The sequence below is a fragment of the Populus euphratica genome, unplaced genomic scaffold (genome assembly GCF_000495115.2).
Source record: "Populus euphratica unplaced genomic scaffold, PopEup_1.0 scaffold35.1, whole genome shotgun sequence".
Lineage (NCBI taxonomy): Eukaryota > Viridiplantae > Streptophyta > Magnoliopsida > Malpighiales > Salicaceae > Populus > Populus euphratica.
In genome coordinates, this window is record NW_011499860.1 from 1,012,077 (window position 1) to 1,034,122 (window position 22,046).

The following is a 22,046-nucleotide window of genomic DNA, read 5'->3' on the forward strand; positions in this document are numbered from 1 at the left end:
TTTCTCTTAGACAATTTAGGTCTACTTACCCTTAAATGTGTATTAATGTATGCAATTATTTTATTACAAGATTACATAGAATAAGAGACATCCACGCAGTTTTAAAAATGGAAACATTGACAGACACACACAACACTAAAAACCACACGCAAGCAATCCATTAGTGATTGGTTTTTTATCAATAAAAATAAAAAATCAAAAGCTGACTCTAACACCCCGTTTTATAAATAAAAAATCAAAAGCTGACTCTAACACCCTGTTTTATAAAAAAATATTTTTATATTTTTAAATTATTTTAATATATTAATATTAAAAATAATTATTTTAATATATTTCAAATAAAAAATACTTTGAAAAGAAGTTGCTATCATATTTTTAAATACTCTGAAACAAATCATTTGCTAATAAGATATTTAATTAGATTATTTTTATTAAAAAATTATGTTTATATGAAATTATTTGTGTTTGTAAATTTTTTAATATAAATTTTACTTGTAAATAATAATAATAATAATAATAAAATACTTGATTACCAACCAAATCATAAACCTTCAAGTAACCCAAAGAAAACTATTAGCTTAATAATGTGTTAGTATTTTTTTTAAACCATAATAATAAATGCTGCAGACAATGCACATTAGTATGCTCCCATGCATGCAAAACGCAATCATATACATGCAAAACGCAATCATATACTGGAGTGCTCATGAGTATAATAATAATTGTGATTTAAAATGTTTTTTTTAATATATAAAAATAATAGTATTTTATTTATTAAAAATTATTTTTTACATTACACATGGAAAAATCATCTAGCTCTTCACGTCCAATTGAAAAGACGAAAACAAGAGACAGACATGGAAGCAGCCCACTGTCGATCAATGTTGACAAATGGCATAGAATATTTGAAAAAAATGGTGGGTGCTCGGATCCCATCATCAATGGGCGGGAATGACGCCATTTTTATTTGAATAATCAAGCCAGAAAGTCAATAAAAAAACAAACACAGAATAATATCACCCGTTTTTTTCCCATCCGCCTACTTCTTACTATAAAAAGTTAATATATGCCACTGTCTCGTCCAGTTGGCCGTACACTATCTTGAATTACAACTCATTAATTGAACAAATAAAGTAAAAAATACCAAGAAAAGATTCTCAAAAAATAAAATAAAAAAGAGAAAAAATCTCCCTATTTAAACACCTGCATTTTATACTGACATTCCTCAGATTTCTCTGCACAGTTTGTTTGTGCTTGCTTCTTTGCTATTTAACTCTTTTTCGTCAATCAATATTTCATTGATTTTTCTTTTTTCATAGTCTCAAAGCTAAAGGTACCTTTTTTTTTTTTTTTACAAAAACTTAATTTAAAGATTTTAGCTTTTTGATTTTTGAGATAAGTTGGGATGAGTATTATTGCCTTAGCAATTATTTCTTGCTTCTTCATGTGATGTTTGAAGGCGGGTCTTTGCCTTTTCTTAGTTTTGTTAGATAGATGGATAGTTCTGTTGAAGAGAAATGGGGTTATTATTGGCTATTAGGCAGTATTGGCCTTTTCTCATGTGGTCCTCTCTGTCTCTTTCTATCCATCTATGATTTTCTTCTTTATTTCTATGACACTCATTTCCTGGCGTGAAATTTGGGGGATTTGGTAGGTGCCCAGTTGATGAGTTGTTCAAAATCTTATGTCTCAAGTAATTGTTGATAGATAAAGAGCCAAACTTTAAAAGGGTTATCAAATATATCCCATCTTTTCATGAGCATGATTCTTCTTCAGAAAGTTAGGACATTGTTTCTAGATTAGTTATGGAGAGTGAATTCTAAGCAATGTTAATATCTTTACCAAAAAGACTACTCATTTTTATTTGTTTGTAACTGTTGGATTTGACCCTTTTTTTTGCTTGTTAGCTTGCTTGCTTACATTGTTTGGTATCCTTGAACTTCTGAGATTTCAAAGCAAACAATTGGTTTGGTGGTAACATTGTAGGATTAAGGTTGTTGGGTTTTTGTTTAATGATGTTGGGTGGTTGTGTTTGTAGCTTTACAATGAAAAGAATGGAATTTTGTGTGAGGGGATAGCGATACTTTGGTGGGACTGGAGATGGACAGGAGGAGCTGGTTATGGAGAAGGAAGTCGTCAGAGAAGAGTCCCGGGGAAACAGACAGTTCAGGGTCCATATCTTCTCGTTCTGAAAGATTCTCTGATGATCAGGTTGGTTCAATTTTTGGATCTTCTCGTTCTGAAAGATTCTCTGATGACCAGGTTGGTTCAATTTTTGGTTTTGAGTTTTTTGCATATTGCTATACTCCTATACCTTATTTTTTTCAAAAAAAGATTTTAAAAGGCATTAAGTGGAATGAACTTTGGATATTGGAATGTATTTTGCCAAACTTGGAATCTCTGTTTATGCGATATTTGTCATGGCCTGCCACTCTTCAGATGAGGTCTCAATTTATATCCTTTTGCTCATCTTTTGGAGTTTGCAGAAACGCACTCAAAGAAATTTCCCAAATGAATCCTGCTGGTCTTATCTTAGGATAATTTTTTCCCATACATTCAAGTATAATCCTTTCTTATTGACACTTAAGGTGTTGCTTGCTTGCAGTGCTTGTTTGAATTTTCCTTGTGACAGAAAATCACTGCAAAAATTAAGAGCATTTTTATATACGGCATTGAATTTTGAGGCTGGCTGGAGCGATTTAGATATAAATGAGCTTTTCTTAATCGACTCCAACGAATCTATGGCCTAGGCTTGAGATCATTTTCTCCTCAATAGCACCATTAGATAGGGATTGAATAATGAAGCCAATTCCTCAAACTCTTTGCTGTTCCAACAAATTCCATCTCTTTCATGAGGCTTCATCAGCATCTTCTTCAATTTCCGCCAGTTATGGCTCTTTACTTGTAGTAGTATCGCAGTCTGTTTCTCTTCCTCATCATTCTGAAGCCCAGATTGAACACAAGTTACTACTTGGTCTAAAGATCCTTGGATGTTTCTGGGGCTAGCTTCTACTTGACTTGAAACTTCTTGGACATGACTAAAAATAATTTTCAACCTTACCTAAAATATCTGCTTCGACCATCAGAAATATGCCTGTACCTGATTTGTAGTTTGTAGCATGGATAATACCTGCTCTGCAAGGCATGCATCATCCAATCAGTTTCAGTGTAAGAAGAAGATGCACAGTCAGAATGAACAGTAAGACTCACCCTTACAGTGAAACTTTACTTTAACATGTCCATATTTTAACGGCGTGCCTTTCGGCCTTTCCATTCTGAAGGTGGAGATTGTATAAGATCCTTTCAGCAGTCTTTTTACGATATTCGTACTTGATGAATCATAACCAACAGAATAAAACTCGGCTTGAATCTTCATATCGGATCACCTCTCTTAGTCTCTTCACCATCCTGATTCCACATGGATTGGGAAGGATGATTTGTGTTCCGTGAATCCGAAGCTATTATTCTGGCACCAGCAGTTTAACTCCCACAATCAATTTAGTTTAATTTTAGGTTCTGTCTAGTAGGAAGGAATTCCTATTCCGATTGAGAGGATTTCTACTCCCATTCCCTGTCTACATAAAAGCTCTGGTATGCTTTTGAAACTCAAATTTCTGTCAATGGTTGAAAATTGAGAATCTGTTTGTCTTAATGATTTGCCATTGGGTCATTGTGTCCTGGTTTTTGCTTTCAACATGCAAATGATGGTGTTGTGCTTTTAAGTGATGTGGGAGAAATTCTGATTTTTTTCCCCTTCTTCTTGGCGAAGGTATATCCAATTCATAATCCTCAATCACCAGAAGTTACATCTAAAGCTGTACTCACCGATGAAGACCTTAGTGACAATGTGAGGACTTTGACAGAGAAACTATCTGCTGCTCTCCTGAACATTAGTGCCAAAGAAGAGTTGGTAAAGCAGCATGCCAAAGTTGCAGAAGAAGCAGTCTCAGGTATTTGTCTCATTGCTTTCTACTCTCCAATTCTGTTGAAAGTTGAGCTAGTGTTTGGTTTCTTCTAAATTAAACAGTACAAACTTCTTGAATAATAATAATAAAAAAAAAAACACATCAGGGCTAGCCCAGTTTGTCAGGTTACTTAGTTTTTTCTAAGATACCTTTTGAATCCCTCCCATGATATAGGTACGAGAGCAGAGAGGGATTAAGGCTGAAGGAGGGCTTCTCCGTTGTGCAACCCAACCATAGAAAAAAGAAAAAAAAAAAAAAGAACAAAAAAAGGATCTGATGGCATTTTTTAAAGATTGTCCGTAAACCTCTTTTTCTAACATTATCCCATTTCTTATTCTAATTAAGGATGTGATCTATAACCTGCCTCCCATAACTGGTTTATCAGCTATTATTTGTTTTTTCTGCCTCAAACTCTAGGGTGGGAGAAAGCTGAAAATGATCTGTCAGCTTTAAAGCAACAACTTGAGGATGCTACTAAGAAGAACTCCGGACTTGAAGATAGAGTTGGTCATCTGGATGCAGCACTGAAGGAATGTGTAAGGCAGCTAAGACAATCAAGAGAAGAGCAAGATGAAAGGATCAATGAAGCTGTCACCAAGAAAATTAGTGAATGGGAATCAACGAAGTCTGAGCTCGCGGCCCAGCTTGTGGAACTCCAGGCTCAGCTTCAAACTGCAAAAGATGAAGCTGCTACTTCAGCTGATTCGGATTTATGGAAAAGATTTGATGCTGTAGAGAAAGAGAACATGTCCCTTAAGCGTGAGCTCCTTTCTCGAGCTGAGGAGATAGAGATTAGGATTTTGGAGAGGGACTTGAGCACCCAAGCTGCTGAAACAGCAAGCAAACTACACCTGGAAAGCATAAAGAAGCTTGCTAAGCTTGAAGCCGAGTGTCGGAAGTTGAAAGCCATGGCTCGTAAAGCATCAGCTGCTAATGATTATAAATCTTTAACTGCCTCATCAGTTGGTGGTGAGTCTATCACTGACAGGCAATCTGATATTGGGGAGAGGCTACTGGCAGTTGAAAGTCATTCATGCAAGATGAGTGGCTTGGGCATGAATGAACGTGACCCAAGCTGCTCTGACTCACGGGCCTGTGCTCATGTTACAGAACTTGATCAATATGAGAATTGGAAGCCTATTGGAAGAAACCGCACGGTTCCTTCTGTAGAAATCAATCTCATGGATGATTTTTTGGAAATGGAAAGGCTAGCAGCTTTTCCATATACATTAAGTGGAAGTTCTTACGTTGAGGCAGAACCTGTATCGGATAAAGGTAGTGGAAGCCCATGGAAAGAAGAACTCGAATCCATGATTAACAGGACTGCTGAACTGGAGGAGAAGTTGGATAAGATGGAAGAAGAAAAAATTAAATCAGAAATGGCTTTGACTAAATGCCAGAGGCAGCTCGAGACATTAAGGAGTCACCTGCATGAAGCAGATACAAAGATAGGGGAGCTGCAAGCTAAGTTAGCTCTTGCAAATGAATCCAGACAAGCTAGAGAGGAAGAGATGAAGGACATTGAAGCAAAGAGTGAAGAGACAAAATCACAACTCAGAATTGCTGAAGCTGAGATCAAAACCTTGCTTTCCAAAGTAGTTTCGTTAGATTCGGAGGTTGAGAAAGAGCGTGCCTTGTCAGCTGAAAATGCTGTAAAGAGCCAGCAGTTGGAGGATGAGCTCTCAAAAATGAAATGTGAAGCTGAGCTCCAGCACGAGAATGAGCGCATGCGTGTTGCCAGCTTTAATGAAGAGTTGAAGATTACACAGGTCAGTATCTTGAGACTTACTAGAAGCTCAATAACTATTCCCACTCCAAGTTCATAAATGCTGCATTTACTGTAATTGAGTCAACTTACATGGTCTCTCGTGCCTTAAACCTGCCATACATATTGATCCACTTGCATTTTCCATCTTGGCTGCTATACTCTGTTACCCCAACTTATAACAAGCCAAGCCAACCTCATTGCAGACACGTAACAGATCTCTTTGGAACATTGATCTTGCTGATTCACAAATTTCTTTGGTGTGTTTGTTATTTGACCTTTTAAAGAAAATGCCTTTATAGAATGTCAAATTTATTGACAAGGCAATAATAATGAAGGTTCAAATTCACCTTTGGCCTGCATTGTTTTATGCAAAACCCTAATCATGCAATTTAGGTAGTGTTTATTTTTGCGGTCAAACCATGTTTTTGATTTTTTTTGAATTTTTTTTAAATAAGTTCTTTTTTTTTGTATTTTTGGATTGTTTTGATGTGCTATGTCAAAAATGAATTTTTAAAAATGAAGAAAAACATTATTTTGATGCATTTCTAAGTAAAAAAAACATTTTGAAAAATAACCATTACTACAATGTCAAACACTATCTTAGTTGATAAATAAATCTACCGCCATTATACTGTTCTGGGATCAAAATGTCCTGAATTCCTTTTCCTATTCTGTGCAACAAAGTGATTTGCATTCTGGGATAATTTTCAACTGGCAGTCTTTAACTTCTTTCAAATTTCAAAGTCTCAGGAGAGGGACTGTTTTATAGACTAGTAATACCACTGTTTGTTGTACTAACCATTTAAACTTGAATTTTGACAAATTCAAGTCTTTATATCTAATATCTTGTAATCCTTGTTGTCCATTTCTGATTAACTTTCATATTGCGAAACTTCTACAAAAGCAAATGGTCCTTTTTTAGCCAGCTACTCGATTAAATTTGAAACTTTATCTCAAAGGGAATAAAATATTTTCTCGGGTTAACTTCCATTAAAAAGAGCAGTTTTACCTTTACAAGAAAAAAAAAAAAAAGGTTTCAGAACTACCTTCGAAATTTCTTGCATCATTTTTTCAATGATATCCTTTGTCAGAATCATTTTTTATCACATAAAACCAATTGGCATCACAGTTATGAATGATATGGGATACCTAAAATTCTTCTATTTCTGGATGCATGCTAATCATGAAATGATCTGTTAAAAAACAGTTGGGTTTTAAATAGTAATTTGCTAAACACAATTGCTTTGGTAAATGGTATTCACATCTTGTTTTTTTTATCGCAGGAGAAAGAGCTAGCTGTTGCTGCAAGCAAACTTGCAGATTGCCAGAAAACGATCTCATCTCTTGGTCTTCAGTTGAAATCTCTTGCAACATTCGAAGACCTCTTGTTTGATTCTGAGAAATCCTCAGATGCCAGTAGTGAAGGATCAAAGGCTCATGCTGATGGTGAACAACAGAAACCTGATCCTAGAAATCTATCTTCAGGTAGAGATTCTGAAGCCTTGCAAGTCAGTAAAGGTGCTTTAAGATCAAAGAAAGGAAGTAATAGGGAGTCATCATTATCATTAAACTCGAGCTTTGCTTCTGAAAAGAACAGAAATGGATTTGGAAAGTTTCCTCCCAGAGGTTATAGTAGGGTTCGCAATGAAAATTAGTATATGACGAGTGAAATTTTTTCCATTCTGAAAAGAATGTAGATTCCTTCATTTGAATTTGCAGTTGTATTTATATAAAATTATAAATATCATCTCTTTCACAAACAAATTATCCGTAAAAAAAATACACAACAATCAATATTTTCCTCTGCGTTTTTCGGAATTTCAATTTGCTTTTTTGACAGCTTTCTGCTTCTGCAGTGGGGAAGCGGCGGTAATATTTTTTTCATAAATAAATTAGAGTCTCAGCAAGCATGCATAAATAAGAATGGACATTTAAAACTTTTGATTGACTATCAAACTGTCTAATAAAATTCTATGATATTACCTAAATAAACTACTAATTTTGCCTTTTGAAAAATATTTTTGGCTCATAAAACGTTTTACAAAAAGAATTGAGATTCTCTAATGCTTATGGAATTGAAATTTTCAATTTCAAAATGACAGGATATGATTCTAGTATTTGTTGAAAGTGGCAAAAATCATTAAATGGATATAATTTTGCTTAATATTTTCTCTCTCTCACCTTATCCAATTCGGGGCACTCCTGTGAAATTTCACCTGCAGTATCTTCCAACTATTTGATTACTATCATTACCTTTTGGTCCTTGTTGTCATGTCTTACGAAACCCACCACACCATTGCCTTCGCTTTTGCCACTGCTGCCACCACCCCACTATCACCACCACCACTACCTCTCCTCCTCTGCCCCCATTATCACTACTCAGCAGCACCATAATCACTCCACCAAAAGATACAGTTGGATCTCACGTGTCAGAATATTTTGGAACAACTGGGTTGAAATTGACAGATAGGCTATTTGTTATCCGGGGACGAAATATGCCTTTAAACCACGAGTTGATAAATAACAGAGGGAAGAAGAACAAGCCAAGATGCGTAAGAATGAACCTGTGGAAGTAGGTTGGGGTCCTGAACAAGAAGGGCTAGAGTCTGAGCCGACAAGAATGGAAACCTTATATATGGCTGATAAAGTTTGACAAAGATCCTGTTGTGGGATGGCTTCAAAGTTTTAAAATTGGACAATAAGGCCTGCGGGTGTGCAAGTGGAAATGCTGGGTATGATGATTGCTTTGATGTGCATACAAATATAACCAATATGTAAGGAACCTTTTTTTTTTTATCAAATATAAAATACATGTTGATTGTGGAAATTCTTTTACATAGTAGTGCTAAAAGCTAAGGATAACCAGGCACTCCATGCAAAACGTTTCCACATTTTCATAAAGAGCAAGAGGAAACAACTGGGGGTAGAAATACTTTGACAATTGAAAGACCGTCTTCGATCTTTTGAAGCTTCCTGATTCAGTTAATCCTTCTTGAGCAAATCATAGAAAGCCTGTGGTTTTCTGTACTCTGAGATGCACAGAGTCTGAAACCAAAAATACTTCACGGATCAGTCCCTATGCACTAATAATATTAACATCGTGTAAAAAGATTTTCAAATTTTAAGACAATCCGATTGCCTGGGAGCTTTGCAAAGACGATTCTTCCTTGAAACAATTGGTCAAATAGTTCTCTTAAATGCTACATGGAAAACACATCACTGGAGGTGGAAAAGATAATAATAGCACATCATGCATATGGCTCTACATGAATACTTGGAATATCAAGTTTGCAAGCATTTTTAATATGTATCTTAAGAGTCAAATTGAAAGAAAAGGAGAGGAACATTATACAAATCTAAATCTCAAAACATGATAAATCGATAATATACCTGCATAGCATATGCTATATGGATTAATGTTGGTTCAGACCATGGCCTTCCAATAAATTGAAGGCCTATAGGCAAACCTTTTCTGTCATATCCAACCTGTGTTGCGTATTTCAGGTTAATAGAGGAAAACTAGCCAAATAAAATAATGAGCAGGAGCTAGCATTGAAGATCCTTACCGGAACAGTAACTGCAGGTAATCCCAGAAAATTTCCTGCTATCTGATACCGAACTAGCGCAGCTGCAAAAATAAAAGTGGGTCAACATGATTACGAAATTGTATTTTTATTTGACTAGTTGAAAGTTTATATTGAAGCCATTTGAGGGTTCAAACATTTTCGTTGTACATTTTTTGTTAAAATCTTGCCATGCCATGAACTTACCTCCATTTATGTAGTCCAGCTCACCAGTCTGAAGAGCATCATTCAAAATAGGGTATGCAGTTACGCTGTCGTATAAAATAGATCAATATCAGGCATAAGCGGGATGAAAGCCCATTTTGATGTCAAAGATAGTAGCTTCATACATGCAATACTGTCTACAGTATAGCATAGCAACTATAGAGTGCAATTAAGCCCTTTCAAACAAATACGAGAGAGCATGCATCAGTAACATTTGGACAGGACCAATAAAAGGAGAAATCAATACCCTACTGTTGGTGTAACAATGACGTCTGCTTTTGTAAATATATTCCTGTGAAATTGTATCTGGCGGTTCCTGCAAATGCATAGGATCTTGAATCATTAAATGTAGTCATGAAATGCAAACAACTAGATGAAGAATTATGTAGGAGTAAAAATGACAAGTGATTTGCTGTTAACTAACAAGTAAACTTCACCTACAGGCTATCTATTTCCCAAGGGGATTCGAAATGCTGATGATAAGTGAATGTTTGTTTGAAGTTTAAATATGAGCTGGAATGAAAAATCAATGAAAGTGACTTGTGAACTCATTGATAGAATTTATATGAAAGTATAATATCTTGAGAACCAGATATACTGCTAGAAATCAATCCAGAACACTAGCAGGGGATTGAAGGGAAACGGTCTTAAGCTTCAAGAACTTTAGCGTGAATGCGCTTCTGTTAGAGCTGAATCCGCTACTTGTGTTTAGGAGTTCGAGACTTCTACCATTACATGAAACAATGGCCAGCTAAATAGTAGCGTTACTTTGTCATAGATAACTAAATATTGCTAGTTAGTACTGTGCAGATTTGGGGTGAAACAAAAAAATTTGCCACTGAAGTACTTAACACAAAGCTTCACCAATGAAATATTTGAAACTAGAAGTCATCACAAGATGAAAACCAGAAAAACTAAAATGAAATGCAGCATATGAAGGCTCATCATGTTTTTATGTATCTTCAAGTCAGATTTTCGGAATTTACTGATGCTGGAAACTGGTATTCCATTTATGATCCAATTTAATTTCAACTGTCACCATGCCTTGTAATTATATAAAAAAACAATGAAATGTAGCCAGTAATGTACCTAAGTTTCTGAGCCTTTATATAATCTTCACCACTGAAAGCACCATAGACACTAAGGGCTACCCTTACATCCCATCCTGACTCTGCAATATCCCTTTTTTCAAGAGCACATAATATCACCATATATGTTTAACAATATTTTATTGGAAAGAAAGATGAAAATGTGGTAGCCAGAGACAACTCACAACTTTTCTAGATAAGAACTAAGTGCAGCGGTGCACTCAGATCCAATTGTTAGATAATGTGCCAGGCGCATCGCCTCTATGTCTGGTATGGTAACATGTACAGTCTTGCATGCAAAAGACCATATAAAGCATTAGCAGACAATGTACAATGGCCAAGCTGGTCAAGAGCTTCCTTGAAAATAGAAGGCCTAAATTTCTTCAAAGAAACATGCAGAAAACTTCATCATTGCATCGAATTTTGCACAGGATGATATGTTATCTATACCTTCCAACCATACTTCTCAGAAAGCTTGTGCAATGCTAGGGAACAGCATGTTCTAATATCATCACTGCAATCATTAAACCACTAATGGATCCATTTCGTGGTTCAATAATCAAAGGAAATAATCAGAAGAATGATTTGGTACAGATAAATGGATTTTTCTGCATGATTATAATTCACTTGAAACAAGAATGTATGTGAATCTAAGGTTGATAATTTACTAACCTCCCCGTATCTTGCCAATGTGATGTCTGACACTGAATTTGTTGATTGTAGCATTGGGAAATACACCTTTGGCTAATAGTTTCAGAAACAGAGAAGGAAAGATTTGTGTTTTATCAGATGTTACTCTGAAATACTTAACAAGGCCACTTCCAAAGAGTGCTCAGAGGGTAGGAGCTTAAACTTAAAAGAAAGTTGCGGAGCAGGTTCTTACCGGTGGTATAACGGAGGTTTCATGGGATGGAACTGGGCCATTTATAGCTGCATAACTGGAGAAATAATGCACTTTGAACTCTATTCAAATTTATGAAAAAGGCATCGAAACATAAAATTGTAACTCAGAAAAAAAGTTCAAATAAAGAGATGACACTGACACGATAAATGCATCCTCTATTGTGCCTGCTAAGACTCCTACCATCCCCACTGTCCAGTTCAGAGGAAGAACACTGAAAAAATGGAAAATTTATCTTCACAATATTGAAATTTCATACGCGTTGAGAAAACCAAATATTTCTGAAAGAAAATCAAGATAGAAATGAGCTCTCACCCAGAGTGAGGTACACGCCCGAAAGTTGGTTTGAAACCAACAACACCACAGAGAGCTGCAGGCATTCTCACGGATCCTAATTACATTATGATGAAAGGTGTATATACTTAGAGATTATTGACATGATACATGGTGATATGTTTCACAATTTTGCAGAATTTTCTGGATAAATGGCAGAACCTTCCTTCACAAATAAATTTATTAATTTGTTAAAACAATCTGTCTATATGATCTTGGCAAGCTGCAGAAAACAAATATTTATTTGTTCGACTCCAAGCATTAAAGATAAGATTTCTAGGGAAAGTAAAACAAGAACACTGAGTTTTTCTTAAATTATTGGTTCAAGTGAGAAAAAGAAATATTTATGCACTTAGAACATATACAAAAAGCTAAAGTCGTCATATTTTAAGGTTAAAGTTTATTTGTAAGTTTCAATGGCTAGAGAGTGGTTGCTAGAGAAGGGGAAAAATATAAGTATTAAAGATAAGATTTATAGGGAAAGTAAAACAAGAACATTGGGTTTTTCTTAAATTATTAGTTGAAGTGAGAAAAAGAAATATTTATGCAATTAGTCCATAAAAAGCTAAAGTTGTTATATTTTAGGGTTAAAGTTTATTTGTAAGTTCCTCCATTATCTATACTTTGGTGGCTAGAGAGTGGTTTCTAAGGAGGGGAAAAAATTTGAGTTTTGGGTTACTTTGAAATTTTGGATAAGAAAATAATTTTGTGTAACATCTTTTAATTTTTTATTTTTTTCTAATAAATTTATTTGATCATCTCACTTATGGAGTAGGTTATAAATGATCTTAGATTTGTGAAATATTGATGTTAAGATTGAAGATAAGGATTAAATTTTGATTTTATTATATTTGTTATCTTTATTTTATGAATATTTTGTTGATACTTTGTTGTATAAAAATAATAGTCTTAGTTCAGAAAATGTAAAAACTTCTTTAAGCTCTAGAAAGTTACAAAATAAGTATTAGAGATTCATAATAATGAACATGTAGAGTACTTGGTTACGAGGGCTAGAAAAAATAACTATATTAAAAAAATAAAAGAAATAAGTTAAAACCTTTTGACGCTGTAAATGTTGCTAGTGAATAGAGAATTTTTTACGATGCTAAAATTATTCTGATCATGTTTACTAGTAATTCAGGTGATAGGTAGATTTTTTATTTGATTTGCTCATTTTATATTTATCTTAATAGAAGTTAGTTTGATAATTTATAAAGTTATTAATGATATTGTTTTATTAGAAAACAACAAAATACTTTCTATTATTATTAGCATGGGTATAGTTCTAAATTACAATTCAAAATAGAATGATTTTCTCAAGAAATATTTGGTTATGCTCATGTAAGATATTTCTAGGACTTAGTTTCCACTAATACAAGAATAACTTCTCTAGAGAATCTATGACCTATACTTTCATTAATGTAAGAAAAAAAAAACATCTTTAGACAATTCCTTCATCTGACTTTGTATATTTTACAAAAGTAAAATTTATTTGTAATGAAATATTCGAGTTAGATCCACAATCTAATACCTGAGTTTTGTGATTTCACCACCGCTTCTAGAGGATAGACAGCCGAACCATCTATTAAAGATCTAGAAAATTTATTATCCAATGAGAAAACTCTAGTCAAACAAATGGCTAGAGTTTCGCTAAAAAAAAGATGAAATAACTCTCTTTATTAACTTCAAAAGAGATCGGTTTAAAAATTGATACTTTAAATTTTTTAAAGAAAACAAAGAAGATGATAGTTCGATGAAGAAGCAAGAAAAGAGACCAAATTAAGCTAGGGGGCTCATCAAAATCAAGGCAATTTACTTAAGAGACAACATAATATTGGATGGTTCAATGCAAAGATAATAAAAAAAGATAAGCTATAGTTTTTTTCTTCTTAGCTTATGAAACACCAAATTAATGATAAAGCTTTAAGTACTTCTAGAAACAATTTTAATTGGGGGACTTAAAGACCTTCCGATGATAAAATCAATAACTTTATGAGAAAGACAAGAAATAACTTAAAAAATCCTTAAATTTCAAGAACAAGTGATGTTTGTTTTTGTATTTTAGAATGATTAATACAAAATATATGTAAGCTCTTAAAAAATAAAAAGTTTTGAACATTTACCTAAATGGTTCGGGAGGTATTTATACCTCTGAATCTTATTGTTTTTAGAAAAAAAAAATTACCTCTGAATCTTATTGTTTTTAGAAAATTTTTTTTATTAAAAAGCCCTTTACTTTTAATGACATAAATAAAGAACAAATATATCTTACATATCATTAATGAGATAATAAATGTGATAGATTTCTTAAAAAAAAATTTGTACATCTATAAGTATAGAGAAATTATTATCTTTGATATCAATAATTCATAAAACATATTCTAAAAACAGGATTCCTTAGTCTTTGGTACTCAAGGTATGACATGTAACCTGATTTAAATTAAAAAGCCTTATCATTCATTTAACTTATTGCACCTTTAATTTAAATATTTATCTAAAACCTAACATATTACCATGGATTTAGCTAATATCCAAATACAAATATGTTAGGTTTGATATCTCATCAGTCTTTTATTATCTTAATTTCAATTGATTATTAAATCTAAGTATATTAAGCCTAACATCTTATTAAGCTTATATTATCTTGGATTAATCTGAATCCAAGTATGATGGATCTAGTTTGTTACCAAATCTATGACACTTTGGGTTTAGCCGGTGACTAATCCTAAATATATTAGATTTGATATCTTATCAAATTTATATTTTTCTTGGATTCAACTAGTTATCAAACTTAAATATTTAAATTAGACATTTCACATAACACACCTGTTATTCGCTTTAGACATTTCACATAACACACCTGTTATAAACTTTATCGTATCTTAAAAATATATAATAAAATAATTACCTTATCACCTTTGTATACGAGAGGCTGGCATGAAAGGTTAGGTGATGTTTTCAACATAAATAATGAAAATAAGGAAATCTGGAGTGGGGGGGTGGGGGTGTTGAAGATCATTCCATATTTCTCCCCTACCTTTCTCATTCTGTAAAATACCCGGTGATGCTCATGCAAGATCTTTCCAGGACTTATTTTCCACTAATGCAAGTATAACATCTCTAGAGAATTCTAGTTCCAACTTTTCATTAATGTAAAAAAAAAAAAAAGATCTCTATACAATTCTTTCAACCGACTTAGTATATATATGAAGTATTTGTGTTAGGGTGTGCAGAATGTGAGAAGAATAGGTGTAGAACAAAGTGGTGTGCGTGCTGTAAAATAAGAACTTGTGAGTGCAAGAGAGTGAAATTTAAGTGGTATGCAGTGCCTTGACTGTGAGAAAAACAGTGGTGAGTGATAAAACAAGTATAGCTAGTGAGTGTCTAAGCTAGTTGGGGGTGCAAGTGTCTTTGTATAAATAGAATTCTTGTCTGTTTTGCTTTAAATTCAACAGTTAATATCTTCATCTTGGCGTGTCAGTGAAATTCATAAACTGGGAAATAACAATAGTAGATGTTATTTTTGTGTTTCTCAGCTTAGCTTCTGTATTCGGTTATTCTACATATAAAATCACAATACGATTACTGTTTAGTGAAGGATGAATTTAAAGTACCTCCCCCATCAACACCAAGGGCAACAGGGCAAAGTCCTGCAGCTACCACAGCAGCTGATCCACTAGATGAACCTCCAGAGATCATGCCAGGATTGTATGGATTTCTAGTAGCCCTACAACATTCATAATTGTGGAGATACCATGATTTTCTTAGACCTTTCGGAAGTTAAACAGAGAAGAATAAACTATATTTGAATTTACAGGAAAATAAGAAGAGATTGTACTGTATTTTTGTTGTGACTTCCAAGATTTCTAGCAGGATATTATCAAATTTATAAGAGGAGAAAAGCTGAGTGTTTGTACCCATAGTGAGGATTTATTCCACTTGTTCCAGCGCCAAGCTCATGCATATTGGTTTTTCCAATAATTACCGCACCACATGATCTAAGGCGCAAAATGCAGAAGGCATCACCTTTGCAAGGTCTAAATTTGTGCAACCACTTAGTGCCTCCTAGAAAAATCAATGTGATATATAGCATCAGTGAAAACAACAACAACCAGGCCTCAATCCCAAACTAATTGCGGTTGGCAGCATCAGCAGACACACCAACAAAAGGAAGTTCATACTGATAGAAGAATCAAGCAGAGAAATTTGTCAAACCAACATGGTCAGCGATGAGTTACCTGTTGTTGGATAAGGGCTACAGTCTATTTCATCCTTGATTGCAACTGGGACTCCATCTAGAACTGATCTTGGCTCCCCTGGGTGTAACAGAACAAGTATGAGTTTTGTAGCATGTTCAAAGCAACTACTTTAATATAGTGGGCTAGAAGAAAATAACAAGGTTCAGGAGACTAGAAGAATGAGACCATCAATAAATTCAGACCGAATATTTTTCATGAAACATATAGTGCGCGCTCTTTCTGGAAGGATGATTATCAAACTTGCAATATATCTTTTTCATGCGCAAAGATTTTCTCATGAGTTTCGATGAAGCCTACCTCTTTGATACCGAAGAGTTGATTCTTTAGCCTGCCTTAAAATATCTTCAGCATCATAATTAATAAAGAATGCCATGTCCAATGGAGGACTGGAAGATTCATGGATTGCAGCTACTAGCCGTTCTGCAACCTGTGCTAAGTGGAATAGCGTCAAGCACTTATGGGAAACTGCTTTGAATGTTTTTACACGAGAAGCTTGACGGCAACAAGAAAAGAGACTGAAAGAGAGCCTTTGAATGACGTAATTAGACTCTAAGGTTTCAAGTGTTTGTGCAAGTTATAGCTTCATTAACTTCAAACAACAACGGAAAAGAACATCTCATGAAAGAAATGATGTACCTTGCATGGAGTTATTTCTCCAGAGCTATATGCTTTAGAATAATCCATTATTGTCCAGCGACGGGAAGATGGCTTCAATCCATTAACAATCTTCTCTGAAGGTGGAGGCAGACAACCAACTGCCTGCTGAACTTGTTCAGATGGTGATAGATCAGAATTTACGTGTTTGACTTCTTTTTCATTGAGCTCTGTAGTGATGAACGGAAATCAAAATCTTTCTCATGGAACTCCAATGAAAGCAATATAAATGGCTGATCATGTTAGAATTGTTTGAAATCCTGAAAGATCAGGGTTTTCTCTTCTAGACATACTTGATGCTAACTTTTTTGTAACTGTAACAGACTGTGAATAGTACCAGAGATAGTAGAAGAGGAGGAAACTTAAAGGTAGTGAGCCTACCTTCAAATGGATGCAAAGGGACATAGATAGGTGATTCCTCCAGCTCTGCATTTGTAACAAGCTGAAAGAGTTGCAGGCATTCGTGAGTCTTTGACATAGAATATCAGAAAGAAACGGTGTGATAAAGGTTGTTCTTTTTGCGATGTCAAGATGAGTCCTTAAAGTGTGACCTCATATACATATGACCAGCTTGCAAGATTTGTGAACGAGTAACAAGCCCTCCAATGACATGATGAAAAATATGATATTTTAAATGTTCCACAACTTATCTTTGTTTGGCTATTTTCTAGCTCAAGCATATTTGAAACACATAAAAATTAGAAAATCAAGTATTTCTTCCTGGAATTTTATGAACATCAACTGATAAAAAATTGAATGGCTGAGGCTTCTTTCTGGTACTGGGAGTTTGGTTTTGACTTTATTTTTGAAACCTCAGGTGGCATGGATTTCGAATTATGGTTTATGAGTTCGTACCATTTCATATATTTGTTTTTCAGCTACTAGGAAGCTTGCATTTGTGCACATAAAAACTACTCATGGCTGAATCATTCTATGCTTCATTTGTCGTTCTCTAGTAATCCACAACTTTTGGTAGTCCAGTGAATCAGCATATTCAACAATGTTCCGTGATTTTCATCGGAAACTGGATGCAATGCAGAGCAAATGGATTGCAACTTTATAATCTTTTTATCTTTTCTGAGCTCTCATCATCATCACTATCACCAGCAATGCCGCAGCTGCCCCCACCATGATTATTGCTATTGTTATTTTAGTATCATTGGTGGAATTTTAGATGAATCAATATTTGATGGAGGCTTTGAGATAAGAAATTGTATTTGCTAATGCTAATTAAGACATTCTTGAAGTGTTAGTCTAGTCAACTTCGTTCAGTTGATAATGCCACTATGTGTTTATGAGGAATTCTGCTGGGATATTTAGAAGGATCACAATAAAACAATCTTTAAAGTTTAATGGCTGTCACTTGAACAGTTTCTTGCGAAGAAAACGAGGGCTTGCAGCTCTGCAAGTAGGCAAGACTAGGTATTTAAGAATTTGGCTGTGGAAGAGTCAGCATGGTTTGTGAAACAAAAACAACTTTCATACTCAACAATCCGAAAAGAAGATCAATAAAGTGGAGAAGATGACAACATGCACTTTATCCTTTGGTCAGTTGGGCTTGCAGCTACCAAGCTCCAACGATGCCTTTAACAATAAATAGCACCATTAAAAACCCTATGACAAGATTGTAGAGTGGTCCTGTCCACACCAGCAAATCCATATGGGGACTATAGCCATTGAAGGAGCTTACTTTCATGCCAAAATTAATGGCTAAAATCAGCCTAGGTGATGTATCAAGGGAGCACACCTAGTTTATACCGTGTCGCTGTCTAATCTCACTACCAAAAGAAAATCTAATTCAGCATCGTAGCAATGTACACAAATTTTGGTTATTCTGAATTTACTTTAAATCTTGGTTAGTTTGTCAAACAACAATTTTGAAAAAATATATAAGACGAAAGAACAAAAATGGTGTCACATAAATTTCAATGAACTATGCGTAGATTCTGCATACTCGTACAACTTCCTCGTACAATCACAAAAATATGGGACCTTGTATAGTTTTAGTCTTAAAGATGACAATTCAGAAAGAAGAAAGTTGAGAAAGCTGCATAACCATCTTAATACTTAGAAGGAACCGAAGCAGAGATGCTAATGATGTTTCTTGAAATGGTTTTGATTATAATCACTGATTAGTAGAAGCTCGACGCAAAAGGGAAAGGAGATGTTGACAGTTAAACTAGAAGGGAAATGTAACAGATCAATAGTTGCATAATTGATCATTCATAGGAGGATGAAAAAGATACTAGGAACAGAGTTACAGTGTAAGATGACGAAGAAACGAAAAGACATACCTTGTGAATTAGATTGTTTCTCTTCAAGATGTGCAGAAGGAATGCTCCGAAAATTCGCGACTCGAGAAACCAGGCGAAAATCTTGGCAAGAAATCCGGCCATGCGAGGAGCTTATGAAACAAACGCAAACTTCAGCATATAGTGCACAACCATTTATCAACAACATGAAAATAAACTCAAACACAAGTATATGCGTTGATATAGGCAAGCATAGGCACAGGCACAAGCACATATGTGTGTTAATCAAGACTTCAAAATAGCATGTTTCTGCTTTTGGTAATTCTGATTTTAATTAAATGATGAAGAAAGGACAGGAAGCGTAGTGAAACTAGTCCAGACTCTAATTAAGAGTATGTGATTTCACCATCACTGATTCCAGACATAAGTTGCGAACATTGTATAATCAAACAAACAAAAGTACTTCAGAAAGTCGTATTCAAGCAACCTGTCTTGCCAGAATTTCTGTCTAAACAGAGCGATTAATTTCTGTACCAGACCAGAACAACAAATTAACAGTCAGAATCTTAACAGCAAATGGCATACAAACGTGATTCACTTTATTGTTATGTTCCGTTGACTCAAAATTCTCTGCCTACAAAATGATATAACAGTGTACGAATCTCAATACTGGGACAATAAAACATTAAAACTCGTCTACAAATTCCCGTGTTAGCAGAAAACAGAAAGATCAATCATAGCAATCAAAAGCAAGAACAGGATTGAAGATGGAAATGAAAACCTTTAACATTGGCTTTTATATAGGATTCATCACTATCAGGGCCAAGATTAACATTCTCAACAGGCTTGTAAACCACACCCTTAGCTCTGAACAACCCCATGAGAAAGCTGGTAGGTTTTAGGGAATGAAGCAGGACTGAATACCGGCAGAGGTTAGCATGGAAAAAAAGAAACCACCACCTCAGAAGGGTACATATAGACAACAGCTGAGACCAAGAGGGCGGAGATTACAAGGAAAATGTTGTAATTGTAACTTGATTGAAATCTAATATCGAGCTGCTCCCTTCATAGATAGGTATGGAATGAAAGCTGTAGACAAAGAAGAGAGAGAGAGAGAGTCGTTTTCAGGTAAGGTAGGATATTGATATTGGGCTGAGAAAATCAAAGAAGTTGATGGACGTTAGCAACTTTTGTTTTCTTGGCGGGTTGTAACTGCCAGATGATTCTGGCTCGTTTGGTCTCTTTCCTTTTTATTCTTGCTTACTGCCTTTGTCGTGTTCTGTTCCTCCATCATATGACTATCTCAAGCTCTTTTATGTTTCTTGTCTGATATTCTAATCTTGATATATCCCTTCACTCCTATCATAATTAAAAACAGATAGTTATCTCACTCAACTTCGTACTCTAGGAAGAACGAGAGTCATGAGGTTGTTGGATCAATAGCGTATATTATTTGTGTGTGTGTGTAATAATGTTATTTTAATTTGTTATTATAATTTTTCAGTTTTAACTCAATTAAATTTAAATTACGTTTAGACATATCAATTAAATCATAAATCAATAAAATTTAACCAGATAAAAAATTAATTAAATTTAAAACATGATATGAATCAATCCATTAGATAAAATTTAATAAAAATACACATAAAAATAAAATGATTAGCATAATTTTATATAACTGATACTTTGAGAAATTGAATTGAGATTTAACGAAATCTCTATTATATGTTTAGAATGGTAGTTATTATTATTTTTCAAAATACTTTTCATTTAAAAATATATTAAAATAATATTTTTTTAATTTTTTAAAAATTATTTTTTAAATCAGAATATTAAAATAACTTAAAAATACCAAAAAAAATATTAATTTAAAGCAAATAACAAATAATTTTTTTAAAAAGTATTTTTTAAGTTAAATCCAGATTTTTTAAGTAAAAAAATTTAGATTTGAGAATTTTTTTTGTTTTTTTGAAAAAAGAAATTAATGGTGACTGAGCTTCATTAATTACAATGATTGAGCCGCAATTCATTAACTAAATCTATATTTTTCAACTATTAAACGTTTTTGCATCACACTCTAATTGCAACCAAGTTCAGTTATAGTTTAACCAACTATTTATGAATTTCAGTTATTAGAATTCAAGATTGCGCTTATTGGATAGCTGGAGTGATATTTTTTAAATTTATTATTGTTACGGAAATTATTTGACCGTTGCGGAAAATTATATAATGGTGACGTACGGAGTGTTTTGAAGGGTAGGTATGCGAACGAGCTTTTCAACTGTTAATTCAACTTTTAGGTGATGTTTGGTATTGTTGTTTAGTTATATTTTAAATGTAATTATTTCTAAAAAATTATTTTTATATTTTTTAATTATTTTTTATGTATTGATATTAAAAACAATATTTAAAAAAAATATTATTTTGATATATTTCTAAAAAACACTTAAAAAAACAATTTTTACCATATTTCTAAATAAGCAAAAAATTGACATTATTAGCCTTAAAGTACGGTTATGTAAAAAGAAAAGGAATAAAATAATCATAAACTTATAAATTTATCTTCTTTTTTTGCAAAACATTTTTAATGGGTATATCGGATTCCTATTTGAGAGTATCTCTAATGGAAAAGGCAATTTAGAAGAATTAAATTGTTGATATGATTATGCTAATAATATAAATATAATTTTTTTATATTTTAAAAGTATTTTTAAGAAAAAATAAAAATATATTTTTTATTTCAAATTAATTTTTTATGTTGTTTTAATATATTGATGTTAAAATTAAATTTAAAAAATAAAACATATTATTTTAATATATTTTTAAATAAAAAATATTTTAAAACATAAAATATAAACACAATCTCATTACATTCATCACATAAAATTTCTTCATTCACTCAACAAGACCTTCCCTATTTTTTTTACATTTTAAAAATATTTAAAAAAAAATTAAATTTTTTTATTTTTTTATTAACTTTGAATTAATATTTTATTATTATTTTTAGATATTATTTTAATATATTTTTAAATAAAAAA

At 33.5% G+C, this 22,046-nt stretch overlaps 2 protein-coding genes across 5 annotated transcripts; one reads left to right on the forward strand and one right to left on the reverse strand.

Annotated features, from left to right (window-relative positions):
- Positions 1-1,227: 1,227 nt before the first annotated feature.
- LOC105124507 (filament-like plant protein) lies at positions 1,228-7,539 on the forward strand. Of its 4 annotated transcripts, none has more exons than XM_011024548.1 (5): positions 1,228-1,333; positions 2,039-2,211; positions 3,770-3,950; positions 4,383-5,734; positions 7,017-7,535. In XM_011024548.1, exons 2-5 carry the CDS (start codon positions 2,101-2,103, stop codon positions 7,386-7,388), a joined length of 2,016 nt encoding a protein of 671 aa, XP_011022850.1. In that variant the 5' UTR covers positions 1,228-1,333; positions 2,039-2,100; the 3' UTR covers positions 7,389-7,535. The 4 variants fall into 4 exon arrangements, with proteins under 4 accessions (XP_011022850.1, XP_011022851.1, XP_011022849.1 ...); XM_011024549.1 differs by lacking the exon at positions 1,228-1,333 and adding an exon at positions 1,564-1,650; XM_011024547.1 differs by lacking the exon at positions 1,228-1,333 and having other exon boundaries at positions 1,659-2,211.
- A 920-nt stretch (positions 7,540-8,459) lies between these two features.
- Positions 8,460-20,313, reverse strand: LOC105124509 (fatty acid amide hydrolase-like). The gene is made up of 20 exons (XM_011024551.1): positions 19,790-20,313; positions 19,051-19,160; positions 17,138-17,198; positions 16,739-16,926; positions 16,400-16,529; positions 16,082-16,159; positions 15,761-15,908; positions 15,458-15,570; positions 11,826-11,901; positions 11,653-11,724; positions 11,493-11,547; positions 11,282-11,353; positions 11,060-11,140; positions 10,795-10,898; positions 10,611-10,703; positions 9,769-9,837; positions 9,504-9,568; positions 9,300-9,361; positions 9,124-9,219; positions 8,460-8,778 (listed from the first exon to the last, which is right to left on the reverse strand). The coding sequence occupies exons 1-20, from the start codon at positions 19,887-19,889 to the stop codon at positions 8,716-8,718; spliced, it is 1,836 nt and encodes a 611-aa protein (XP_011022853.1). The 5' UTR covers positions 19,890-20,313; the 3' UTR covers positions 8,460-8,715.
- Positions 20,314-22,046: the final 1,733 nt, after the last annotated feature.